The 12,924-nt window shown below is 52.8% G+C and overlaps 1 protein-coding gene across 1 annotated transcript; it reads right to left on the bottom strand.

Annotated features, from left to right (window-relative positions):
- Positions 1-200: 200 nt before the first annotated feature.
- Positions 201-2,900, bottom strand: CCN1 (cellular communication network factor 1). Its single transcript, XM_069789128.1, has 5 exons — positions 2,646-2,900; positions 2,315-2,531; positions 1,606-1,953; positions 1,258-1,460; positions 201-1,147 (listed from the first exon to the last, which is right to left on the bottom strand). Exons 1-5 carry the CDS (start codon positions 2,883-2,885, stop codon positions 848-850), a joined length of 1,308 nt encoding a protein of 435 aa, XP_069645229.1. The 5' UTR covers positions 2,886-2,900; the 3' UTR covers positions 201-847.
- Positions 2,901-12,924: the final 10,024 nt, after the last annotated feature.

Genomic DNA, 12,924 nt, shown 5'->3' with positions numbered 1-12,924 from the left:
TGCATACACCAACCACTTAAGAAACGTCATTTACCCGAAGAATTAGACTCAGCTTTTTAGTTCATTGCTGCAGCTGTAGTAGAGCTTGTTTTAATTTTCAGAGAATCTAAGCTTTTCATAAGTCAAAAGTTTTCACAGAAAGCTCTTGCATTTGCTGGATATAAGTCTGTTGCCTATCAGAATGCTCTACTAAGAGTAGCTAGGTAAATATTTCTTTATTAAATGATTAATTCCATAAATAAATTCTTTCAATTCATTGAATATAAAATTAAAATCATTTACAACTTATTCCAGTATTACAGGGGCTGGAAGGGGTAAAACAAAACAAAACAAACTCAAGGAAAAAACAAAAAAAGCTACAGTTTGATAAATAAAATACTCAGCTTTAAAACAACTGATTTCTGTTTGCCATTAAACTACAGTTGGTACACAATAGCTGCCACTGTGAACACCCAACAAGTGCCCACCTCAGGAAGGAATGTAACTTCCAAGTTGGTTGGGAAAGGGTAGGAGAAGATGGAGGGAGAGGGGAGAAGCATAGTGTTAAATTGAACAGGACAGAAAAGAAGTTTTCATAACCGGAACAAAACATTTATCTGATCACTTACAAACAGAAAACAGTACATAATTAGATAAGGTGCTCCAAAAAGAAGCAGTAGAGTTGCTCCAGTACTATGAAGCTTTAAGTATGCTTAAATCTCTGTTGCATTAGTGTCCAGTTGCACAGTGCACTCTTGGAACATCTCAATGTTGCCCTCAAATGGGCAAGGCACCATTTCCATCAAAGGTCCTTCCTCCATGGCTGGTTACTTCAAAATTCTGTTTAGCATCCCACCCCCAACACAACTTAGTCCCTAAACTTGTGAATGTCATTGACTAGTCTGTAGTAGGGATAAGCTTCATTTGCATGCGGACAGTTGTAGTTGCATCGGCAGGACTGGATCATCATGACGCTCTTGGTGAAGGTTTCCCCATCATCGCAGCGGAACCTGATCTTGACAGTCCTGGTCTGCTGGGGCGTGCAGCACCTGCCATCCACACAGGAGCCACAGTACTTGGGGCGGTACTTCTTCACGCTGGAACATCCGGCATAGGTAAACTTCACTGGGGATGGGGACTTCTTAGTCTTGGTACATTTTTTTCCCTTCTGCAAAAGGAGAGGCAATAATACCATTAGCAGGAGATTCTTCTCCAGCCTTTACCCTCCACCCGAAGCAGACTGGAAAGAAGAGGAGCACCAGAAGAGTCTGTATTTACCTTTAGGGAGGCATAGCTAGGCTGGCCACATGGCCTCACTTCACATATCCTGGTCTCTTTGATGAGCTTGCAGTCGGGATTGTCATTGGTAACCCTCGTGGAGATGCCAGTTCCACACGTCTTTGAGCACTGGGACCAGGAGGTGGTCTGCACAATGCATTTGGGATTCTCAAAAGCTCGGCTTTGTGGCTCAGAGCCAAAAACTGGAAGAGAAAAGGAGGGCTTAGCCTAACCGTGTCCTCTCGCTGCCTTCCTTTCTTTCCATCATCGGGGTCTAAGGAGTCGCACAGCCATCCTCCCGCCTCCTCCCCTTCGCTGTCACTGTCACACAGACTAGCCCATACTCACCAGGTAGCATCTTGAGGCCCCCCTTCACAATGGCAATTAGCTCGTTGTTCCTGGTTAGCTCGCCTTCGGAATCATCCAGACCAAACTCTTTGCTGAAGAAGCCTTCCAGCTCATCCAGCGCATCCTTGCTTTCGTCGCAGACCCACTCTTCGCAGCACTGCCCGGGGACTTTGACCAGCCTGGGGCTGGGGCAGCCCAGGTTAGGAAGCGAGAGCTCTTGCGGGCAGAGCGGGATGCAGCCCACAGCTCCATCTATGCACGTACACTGGTGTTTACAGTTCGGCTGGAAGCTTTCGCCGTTCTGGTAGATTTTGGAGTTATATTCGCACGGTCTCCCCTCGGACTGGGCTGCAGAGATCAACAGGGAGGGAGAGGAGGGGGTCAGCAGCTGGGATCGCTCGCTCAAGCACAGGTACGTGCGGGTCTGTTAAACTCGATTTACGGCGGAGCTCCCTCCAGCCCCCCCCGGAGACGCGGGGCCCGAACAATAAGTTAGTCAGGAATCACTTTTCCTTATGTGCGTTTCGCGGAGCCCAGACATACTGAATCGCATTCCAGACCGCTGAAGTCATGTGCCTTTCTGCCAAGCCACCGACAACAAAGCATAACCATACATGGGCTCGAAGTTACTGAACCCCGGCGCTTCGGGGACCGGGTTTTGTTGGGGTTTTTTTTGTCTCCCGGGGGAGCCGGAGGGCGAGCCGCTTACCTCTGCAGATGCCCTTCAGCGCGGCGGGGCTGGCGCCGAAGTTGCACTCCAGCCCCTTGGTGTGGTCGCAGGGCTGCGCCCGGCTGCAGTCCTCGTTCAGCTGCTTGGCGCAGACCTTGCAGCAGCCGCAGCCGTCCGGCACCAGCCCCACGCCCGGGGCGCACTGCGGCGCGGCCGCCGGGCACTGGCAGACGGCGGGGCAGGGCGAGCCCAGAGCCTGCGGAGCGGAGCGGAGCGGGGGCCGGTGAGTGCCGGGAGCGGCGCCGGGCGGAGCGACCCGCCGCCTCCCCCCACCCCCCCCCGCGGCTCCGGGCAGAGCGGCGGCACTTACCAGGCGGGCCAGGCAGAGGAGGGCGGCCGCCAGAGCGGGGCGGGTGCCCGCGGAGCCCATGTCTAGCGCCGGCGGGAGCGGGAGCGAGGAACGGCGGGAGGCGGCGAGCGGGAGCGGGGCCGGCGCGGTCTGAGGCGGCGGCGGGCGCGACCGCCTTATATAGGGCGCGGGGCCGCCGCGTGCGCCGCGGCGCTGACGTCGCGCGTTCCGGGCCGCGGCCGCGTCCAGCGCTCGCGGCATCCCAGGAATGCGGCTGGCGCGCGGCGCGGCCGCCCCGCCCCGCCCCGTCCCGTCTCCCGGCACGGCGGCCGCTGGCGGCGGCCCTGCCGCGGGGGGTCCCCCGCCCCCGCCCTCTCCTCCTCCCTCGGCCGCCCGCCCCCGCCGGGCCCCGCCGGGGCTCCCCCGCGCGCCCCGGGGGGAGCGGGGCGGGGGGTGGGAGGTTTCGGCGTGGGACGGGCCGCTCCCCGCTACGGGGCTGTCGGGGCGTGGGGTTTCCCCCCGTCATCCTTGCAGGTGCACCTCAGGACGGGGATGTTGAACGGCGGAGCCGTGCGCCTCGGGGGGCCGTGCCGGTGGGTGCCCTGCAGGAGCTGGCCCCGGGCGGCCCCAGCGCCCGCCCGCCCGGCCGCCCGCCCTGCCAGCGGCGACGGAGGTACACATCCGCACACATCCGCACACATCCGCACACATCCGCACACATCCGCACACATCTGTCCGACGCCCTCCCGCCCCCCCCCCTCCCCCGGCCGCTGCGAGGCCGGCCGCGGCGCCGCTTTGCGGGGCGGCGTCACACTGGTTACACGTTGCGGGCGGTAACCCGGCGGCGCCCGGGGTTTTGTGGGTGCTGCCGCCGCCGCCGCTGCGGGAGGGCGAGGCAGGACGCGGCGCGGCGCGGCGGAGCCCGGCGATGCGGAGGGCGCACCGCACCGCACCGCACCGCACCGGCTCTGCGGCCGGCAGCGAGCCGGCAGGGAACGGCGGGCCCCGCAGCCGGCAGCCAGCCCTCCTCCGTCAGCCTGCGGAGCGCCGGGTTCGGCGTCCCTCGCTCGAGTTGGGCGTCCTCGAGTAGTATTTCCTTGTGGAAGTTTAAGATTTGGGGTCGGGGAGGAGAGTTTTAGCTTCTGTTGTGGCGTCTTTTCTCTGCATGGCCGTAAGCGTTTCCAGATGGGGATTTAGACACCAGACGTAACAATATTGCCATATTTGGTATAGCAGTAGCCCGCATTTTTCACATTTTTCTGCTCTGTTATCCAACCACAAAGCATTCTTGACAGCTTCAGATGTTGTTAAATATAGCCTTAACTTCTGTTCCCAGGGCAGGAAATTCTTTGGAATTCCTGTTTTTCACGCAATCTGTCTATCATGATTTAGGAGAATTGCGCTGGAGGAGCCAACTGGCGTTCTGCTGCAGTTTGCTCCTTTATTGAAAAAAGCCCAGCAGTTGAGTCTGCTACCCAACGGCGTTACAATAAATCCCCATTCCAGGGATTTTTCTTTGCAAATGAGATTATTGTCCCTAACACGAGTTCGGGGTTGGTTTTGGTTGGGTTTGGGGTTTGTGTTGGTTTTTTTGTTTTGTTTTTTTTAAATTCGGTCGCCTTCGAGGCTGGACGGTGGAGGAGCAGATTCAGAGGAGAGGCGAAACTTTGCAAAAAATCCTCCAAAGCCCCTGAAAAGCGGGGGGGGGGGGGGGGGGGCGAGGGAGACAGTGGAGAGGGAGGGGATGCGAAGAGGAGGGGGATGTGATTAACCTGTCTGCGTCGCATTTCCATACAGCAAGTGTCTGTGCGCGCCGCTCGGGAAGGATGGGCACGGAGGGAGGGGAAGCAGCGGCGAAGCCCCGACGTCTCGCCGCCCGCCCGGTGCCGCAGCCGAAAGGGTGACAGAAAGGACCGTTTCGCGGGGACGGTGCCCACGGCTGCGGGTAAGTGCAGCTCCCGGGGGCTGCTCCCTCCGCGCAGGGGCCGGGGGGGGGGCGCGGGTGCGTGGGTGCGCCTCCGCCCGTCTGTCCGTCCGTCCGTCCGTCCGTCTGCCCGCCTGCCCGGCGTTTTGCTCCGCGTTTCAGTACCGGCAGGAATAATAAGGCGGCCTTGTTGGACCTTGGCGGAGCCGCAGAAAAAGGGGGTCTGTTGTTGTCCTGGGAGCGCTGCTCCGGGACGGGGCCGCGGCCGGAGGAGCGCGGGAAAGGGGGGACGCCGGCTGCCAGGGAGGCGCAGGCGACCCGGGGCGGGGGGGGGTGCGCGCACAATAGGGCCCCTGTCCTCGGCCGGCAGCGGCGGCCCGAAGCCCTTACGGCGGACTTTCCAAAAACATACACCGTTTTGTTTCACCGCGCCGACGTGCATCTTTCTCTGAGCGGCTCCAGCCCCGGGGGAGGCAGCGGGGCCGGTGGAGACAGCCCGTCTGGGTCGGCCCTCCCCGCCGCGGCACCGGCGGGACCGGACGGGACGGGACGGGACGGGGCGGGACGGCCGCTCCCCGCCGGGGGACGCCGTGACCCCGGAGGGGAGGGGGGACGCCGTGACCCCGGAGGGGAGGGGGGGGCAGCGCGGTGGCGGTCCCCGTCCGAGGGGACGCCGGGGCCGGGGCCGGGGCCGGGGCCGGGGCCGGGCCGGCCCGCGGAGCGCGGCCCCGTCCTCCCGCTGCCCCGGGGATGTCCCCGCGGCGGTGGCCGTGCCGGGCAGAAGGGCTCGGGGCCCCGGAGCGGGCAGGCCCGTCCCCAGGCCGGGCCCGACGGAGGGCTCCCGTTGTGGGGCGGCGTCCCGTCCCCCCCCAGTTTATTCTCTTCGTGGTTTTCTTTTCATTCAAGTAAATTCGACTGATGTTTTACTTTGTGGCGGTTTTGTGGTTTGGGAAAGGTGATGGGGTGAAAGCTCCGCAGCCCCTTTGCCCCGAAGTTGCTCTTCAGAAGGCGGCAGTGGGTTTATTCGTCGCTCGTGTGCCTCAGAATTTGACCGGAAAGGACAATAGCCGAAAGGGAAATTCAGTCTTTAGTTACATGCAGCTATCTCCCGAGACTGCCAATATATACCATTTAGTGCCATTTCTGATGACAGGAGGTATTTTATGTGTCCATTAAGAATTGGACAGAGACCACCGGCGAACTTCACTGGTTGCCAGTAGTGCTAGTAACGACTTTCCATCCCTACTGATTTGGCTGAGCCCCAGCTGGTGACGAGGAGGAGAAGGGCTCCATCCTCTTTCCAGACTCCAAGCTATCCAGTACGCCGGGCTTCCCTTGGTTTTATAGATGTATGGGTTTTTGTCCTGTGGTACTTCGGTTTTAAAACTCTAAAGTGGTTTTCTGATGGAGAATCTGACCGGTACTGCTTTCCCGTGATGACTCTTTACACAGCAGCATTGTGATCAGGAGGAACAAGTTTGTGATTCAACACACCTTGATTAATGAAAATTTTCAAAAATTTTCAAAAATGTTGAAAAAGTGGAAGAAGCTAGCACACCGATGCGTGGTTAAATTGGCCACTTTTGCTTTTCAGGGATTTATGCAAACACTTGTTTATTTAATTACATCTAATTTAAGGACACGCACGCAAGCGTTTTGCTTTGATCTATGACTTTCACAACATTCAGCAAATGCCACAGGAAAAGTGCATGAATAGCACCTTTTCTCACTTGGTTTCGTGTCCTACCACACATTCACACAACTTTGATGGGAAACTGTAACTGAACCTACATTTGCTCAAAAAAAGGTCACTTTGAAAGCTTTGAAGCACCTTTTAACAAACCTGTCCTGAATTTCAAGTAGCTGACAACACTTGAGATGGGTTGAGTTTCTTTGGAGTTCGGGTTAGACTGTGACCCTTTCATAGGCTTTCCCTGCACACGTTTCCCTGTCACAAACTGTGACCCAGCATTTACCTTCCAGGCTGTGCCTGCATCTCCTGCATGTACGTCAGGAAACAGGAAGAAGTTTGGAGTATCTTCCTTTTTGAAGGTTTTATTCAGTGTAACGTACTGTTCCAGACCTTTGTCGTCCTAAGTGAACTGGGAAATACTCCCCGCTTCGCGTCATGAAGAGTATTTTACTGGCTCCTCACTTTTTGTGCCATAGGCAATTGCTGTTTGTCAGGTAAAGTCTGCTGGGAGCTTGGCTAATGCAAAGCAGGAATTTGAAACAGTTGGCTCGCGTAGCAGGTATTACAGATTTACTGAGTATATCCTGTCATTTTCACAGGCCTGCGTCTCTCCAGGGACAGGGCTTTCCGGAGAAACAAATCAAGAAAAAAACCCTGGTTTATCTTCCCTCCACCCAGCATCAGTTTTTCGCGGCTGTGCATAGGGACTGCAGAGCAGCGTGAAGTGCTGTGTAGGACAGAGGCTTCTCCAGGTGCTGGTGCTCCCACGGACAGTAAGTATCCAGCACCAAACCAGAGCACGCCAGAGGTTTACAACCATGTGGATTCTGGAGAAAGATCTTATTAAATCCAGCGTCCAGCCCATTGTTTGTACCATGTTTAATTTGCTCTTTCGCATTCTCTTTTTCCTCTGCCCATCCTTCGCCGCACGTTTCTTCCATCTCTCCTCCTCTTTCTTCTTCTTTTCCCTGTTCCAGTCTTTTTTCCCTGTGGCCTTCCCTCTTCTAGTGTTTACCTACCTTGGGCTGGGCCTCTCCTGCAGCCCCTGCCAGGCCGCTGGTTCCTGCTGCTCTAAATCAGTCCTCCCAGAGTCAATGGCTCCTCTCAGTCACTCACAGGAGGTGCAAATCCAGTGGGGCAAATTAAGCATAGCGACGCACAGGCAGAGCGGCCGAGTAGCCAGAAGGCTTCAGCAGCTAAAATTCAAGTGGGTTCAGATTTTTTTTCTTGCTTTGATTTGCTCAGAGTTTATGCTGAATTCTTTTGAGTATGGCATTTCCTATTTGTTTTCTTCCTCTTCCCTGCTGCCCTCCCTTCAGCTATGCTCATGCCTGTCAGTTTTTGTACAGTCTGTGCCTTGCCTGTGGTTTCCAACATTTGAGGGGTTTTGCTTTGCAGTATTTGTGCGCTGAGAGGCACTTTGCTTTGTCGGTGTGCTGCGTTTTTCTCTGGCTGCTGTCAAGGTGTCGCAGAGGTTGTCATTGTGTGAAAGTGGAAGGGGAAACTAACCCTGCAGGGAAACGGAGAAGGAAAATGTGATGTAGTATTCAGTTGTGCTCATTGTTGCTTTCATGTGTGAACTGCACCGCTATGCAGATATACCCTACACAGATATAAAGGGATGTAGCAGTGTAACGGAGGCAAGAAGCATCCCTGCTGATGGTCAGTGTGTTCCTGTTGAACCGCTGACTGGCAGTACGTACTGCATGGCTTTCTCACCCCAAGCTGGATGCAGAAATGCAAAGCAGATACAGCCAGCTCCTGCTCGTTCCTCCTGCCCAGTCAGAGACTCAAAATACTTTTGCCACTGTCATTCAAGCATCTGGCATTAACTTTATTTTAGTACCAACCACTACTGTTTTCTCAGTGAGGCAGGTGGATTACTTATATATATTCACCTACTCTCATGCGTGTGTACTTCAACACTGGGCTACATTCAGAAGATGCAGTTTGCATCAAGCGCATCCCTATAGCTGAAGTTTGCAATGAAAAGGCTATTATGGGCTTTGGCTCTCCATGCCACAAAAAAAAAAAAAAAAAAAATCAGGTGGTCCTAGCTAGCACCTGGCCGCACGTGGATTTCTTAGTCATGTCTATTGTTTTCATCCCATGCAGTGATGTAGCTTGCAAATGATAGCAATATAGCCTGAAATGTCTTTATATATTCTAGAAAAAAAATTTTCGCAGCTGTGTCTCCTGAGTTTTGCGAAGGAGGCTGAGGCATCAGGAGCATACACCGGTTCTTTCCCAGCATCAGCAGAGATGAAGGTCCTGAACAGAGATCTCACCCCAGAGAGTTAATCATCCCAAATGACCTCGGTAGAAACTTATTCTTAACTTTAAACTTTGGTCCTCAGAGTGCAGGATTTCCCAGTGGAGCAATGCATGCGAACTGACATCCGTTAAGACAAAATGAGCAAGCTCAAAAGAAAATTGCTCGTGAGTGCAAGGAGTTATTGGAGCTAGCTGAACCTGATTGCAGTCAATCAGGTTGTGCCCGAGAAATCCTTGATCAAAGCACACTTGCAGGCTGTGGTCCATAATGGTTGTCAGCTGCTGTCTGCCTCAGTCTACAGCTTAACTGCACCTCGGAGACAACTGCCTCCTGCTTTTATCTGTGTTGTGGGACCGTGTGCCCCAGAATACGCTCCCTGGTATGTTCAGGTTGGATTGTTTGTTTTCTTTTTCTGCATTTGAAATACACGGCAAACTCTTCTTTCCACGAATGTGTTTTGTTTCATTATAGTTAATAATCACAGCTACATTTCCTTAAGGTTGGCCTGTGTCAAAGCTAGGGGAACCGTCTGCCTTCCTTCTGATGCTTTCCCTCCCTCCCTGCTCTTCATGGCCTGATGGAACAGTTTCTTGTCACCGATACATGGACATTCAAAGGACTTGCCTAGCCTTTGATTTTAAGAACATGCTTTTGTAGCTATTTTCTTGAAAAAAAAAATGAGTATTGATTAATTTTTTTTTTTTCCTTGCATGCAAATAGGAGAGGAGGCCTGATTTGGCAGGATGCTGAACGTGCTCTGCCGCACAGTGAATTCTGTCACTTACTGCACTTTCCAGGCTAGCTGCTGGAAATGTCACAGGATTAATTTCAGAATGCCCTGAGGTGCCTGTTGGCTTTGTCCAAAATCATTACTCATTCTCTGCTACGTACACAAGCTTATTAAACCACGGTGAGACCTTAGTTGTGTTTGCTGTGTTACTGTTCATTTCCATTCTGTCCCGTCTAGGCTCTTACCCTTTGCCTACTGATATGTTACGTGAGCACCTTGCAGTGACAGCTAGCTGTGTTCTCTGTTGTGCATGCTTATTTTATGGCACATAGGAGCTAACCGATGCAAGGAAGCCAGCCACAACCTCCTCCAGGGCTACTCTGATGCTAGAGATCAGTTACTTGCGCTGTTCTCTGGCTTGTGCCCATCGCTTCTAGTCTGTGATAGTGTAGTGAAAAAATCAATAGCAGACAAATAAGTAGACACGATGTCATCCTTGCAGATAGGGAGGACTTGCAGGCAGCCAACAGATCATGTATGTGCTTTAAGAATGTTTGTGGAGTTACGATCCAAGAATGTGCAAATAGCTGCCCATCCCAGAGTTACGTGCCTGCGATTAGGGAGAAGTGCTAAACCATCTTGAGACTTGATTAGCATCCAAATCTGAAAGATGTGTCTTGTGCTGCTGAGCTGGTTGGGGTGATTTTTCTAGGGGAGTGAAGAAGAAACTATGTGAATGGAATCTCTTCCTCACCTTATCTCTGCTGGGGGCTAAAATAAAACTGGAGGGAGGTGGCTGGTGGGAGCTGGTGGGCTGCTCTGCGAAAGGGTCCTCCAGCGTGGGCTCCATCCAGCAGCCAGGACCGAGGAGCCCAGCGGCTTGCGCAGCCCCACAGGGAGAAGGACATCTCTTTGAGTCAGCCAGGAAACCTGTCTGCTGCCCGCTGTTTTCCCAGGGACCGATGTCCTCAGGAAGTAAAAGGTTAGCACGGGCTATCAGCAGACTGCTTTGGTGCGGAGACTTTTTTACGATTGCATTAACGTCTCTTTTCCTGTTGTCGTACAGAAATTATGACTCCTAGTGTCAGTGGTGAGATGAAAGCAGGAGCTCTTTTGCATGGGGCAAGCATTAAAAGCTAGCTGTTAGGTTAATCATAAAAGAAAATTAGTGCTGGCTGGCAGCTGTTTACTTTCAGAGAAGTTTGCTTTTGTGTTGTTACTCTTTTAACTCTTTGCACTCGTCTGTATCCTTTTGTACAGAGTCAGCTACGTATTTGTCACTGTCCTCTTTCGCTGCCTAACCTGGGGTCTGCTGCTGAAACTCCCCACGAGCTCAACTTCTCGACTAACGGGATAATTTGGGATCAGAGCAGAAAACTGGGAGATAGGATGGGTCTTTCAGGTGAGCAGTGTGTGACAACACGATAATGTTTGTAACCGGTTGTGAGAGGAGACCCTCTGGTTTCAAGGAGCGGGCTTTTTCAGGATGTACCCATACAGTGTTTAACAGTGCCATGTCAAAATAAAAATCATTGATTAAAAGTGCGCCTTACTTGTGCTGCTAAAAACACTTCTAGATTATACATACTGAAAACAGTAAATATTTAATGTACAGGTTTACTTTTCCTGGTTTATAGAGAGCTCAGTGGGCCTGACAGAGCAGCTAGACAGATGTGTTTATAGCGAGCTCCCCGGGCGGGTACAATGCTGCAGTGTTTTGCCTGCGAGCACCGCAGGGGCATGCTTAAAAAAATAAAAATGTTCCATTTACATTGGGGGAAAAAAATCCTGAGAATGTTTCTATTAATATTAGCTGGTGTAAAACCCCAAATTCTACATTTCAGGCCTTACATATTTCAAAAATAGAGGACTAGATGGTGGTTGGTGAGGATGTTGGGTAAAAAGCATTCCCTCGCTTACGTAGCTGGTGAAAGGGACAGTCAAGGTGGCAGTTCTTTTTGCAGGAGCAGAGGGTTGCTGCTGAAATGCCCCTGATGAAGGTCGGGTGCGAAGTGAAGAGTTCAGGAGCGAGCAGGGCAGGGCAGCAAACCCTGTGCACGGGGAGCGTGGGTGGGTGGGGGCACAGGCCAGCATGCCCTGCCTGGGGTTTCCATGGACTAGGAGCTGGGGCTCAGGACCACGGCTGAGAGCCTGGATGTTATCAGCGGGCATGTCCCTGAAAGGTGAGAGGGACCAGATGCTGTGCGGAAAGCAAAATGGCAGAGCCCTCCCCGCACGATAGGATGCACACACTTCCCACACCTGCGAGATGCTGACTGGGACGGCGGGAGGTCAACTTCCACATTCAGCGAGATTTTTTACGTGTTAGCTTTGAACTTGGCTGGGGTCTTACCTGAGCGCTAGCTTCTGATCTCAATTATACTGATGTTAAAGCTGATTTATCTGATCAAAATTAATGGCATTAATTAATTAGCACACATTAATTAACTGAAACAACTGACATTTGAGTTTCTGAAGAGCTCCCAAGGAATGGCTGGCTGCATCTGCCTCTCTCTGATTTCCTCAGACGTTATCCTCAGCTGAGAAGTAAGTTTTTTCGACAATCTGATTAAACAGCTGGCAGTTTTCTAACTTTTGAAGAAAAAAGATTAACTTTTTAAAAGGGATTCTTGGGCTGACTAACTTCTCAGGGAAGTTTTCTGTTGAAGAAAAGTAGAGCTAGGAAGTAGAAGTCTGTATTGGGGCTGGCTAAGCACTCTATGATTAAATATAGACATATATATATATATATATATAAAAAAAATAATAGTCATCTCAGTGTGTGAGTAAAGCTAGGAGTCCTGGTGAGGTTGTTTTGCTTTCCCACCAGCTTCAGCAGGAGAGGACATCTTTTCCCTGAGTGCAGGTGACCTGCCATCCTGGTAATACAAGGGGATGGGGCCATCCCATGGGTATCTGCTCAGTGCGGGACAGCATCATCCGGGTAAAGGCAGCTCAGCACCTCTCCTTACTGGGGCCTTCCAGCACAGGGGCACTGGGCTGCCTTTGTTTTCGAGCCCTGGGTGCAGCTTCCTTCTCCGCAAGCTCCTTTTCTGACCAGTACAATGCACAGACCACGCCATTGCACCTGGGAGCATTGCGAAAGGAGGGTGCTGAGAGAAGGGCGCTCCTATGCTGAGGGCTGGTATTGTCACAACAGCATTAGGGGCCATTGCACATCCAGGAGAAGTGGCAGAATAATGCAACTCTTTCTTTGCCAGCTGAACTACAGGCCATGTTTCAATACGGCCCGCTCGCACCTCTTTACTGTGCGTTAGTTGTGAGCGCCGATTCAAGCAAACCCAGCCATCTTAGACCCAAACTGAGATTCATTGATTCCAGCAGCAGCGCTGGCCTGAGGCACCCTGCTACGCTGTGGCTGCTCCCCGGTGCCTCGTTCCCCTGCATTTATGACCTCCTTCGTGCTGTTGGAGTGGCACACAGGTCTGCAGTAAAACAAAGACCCCAGCCCGGGTCTCCCAGGGGTAGCAAACCAGCACATTAAGCCACTGTGTGACCTGGCAAGGACTTGTGACTCTCTGGATTTTATGGCAGGATACCCTTGCCCGAGTATTGCGCGTCCAGGAGGCTGCACAGTTGATGCACAGTCAGCTCCTGAAGGGCAGCTGGCATGATGACAGTAGACTTAGAAAATGAATGAATTGTCAGCTTCAGTCT

Source organism: Haliaeetus albicilla, chromosome 8, assembly GCF_947461875.1.
Source record: "Haliaeetus albicilla chromosome 8, bHalAlb1.1, whole genome shotgun sequence".
Classification (NCBI taxonomy): Eukaryota; Metazoa; Chordata; class Aves; order Accipitriformes; family Accipitridae; genus Haliaeetus; species Haliaeetus albicilla.
The sequence above is the reverse complement of the archived record's forward strand: the minus strand, read 5'-3'. Positions and strand labels throughout refer to the sequence as shown.

Bases quoted from the DNA above. Each gene is read 5' to 3' on its own strand.
- CCN1 (XM_069789128.1), bottom strand. From the start codon at position 2,885: ATGCCGCGAGCGCTGGACGCGGCCGCGGCCCGGAACGCGCGACGTCAG. The intron at 2,532-2,645 runs GTAAGTGCCGCC...TCCGCTCCGCAG, and splicing joins TCCTCTGCCTGGCCCGCCTG to GCTCTGGGCTCGCCCTGCCC. The intron at 1,148-1,257 runs GTAAATACAGAC...CTCCTTTTGCAG, and splicing joins CTAGCTATGCCTCCCTAAAG to AAGGGAAAAAAATGTACCAA.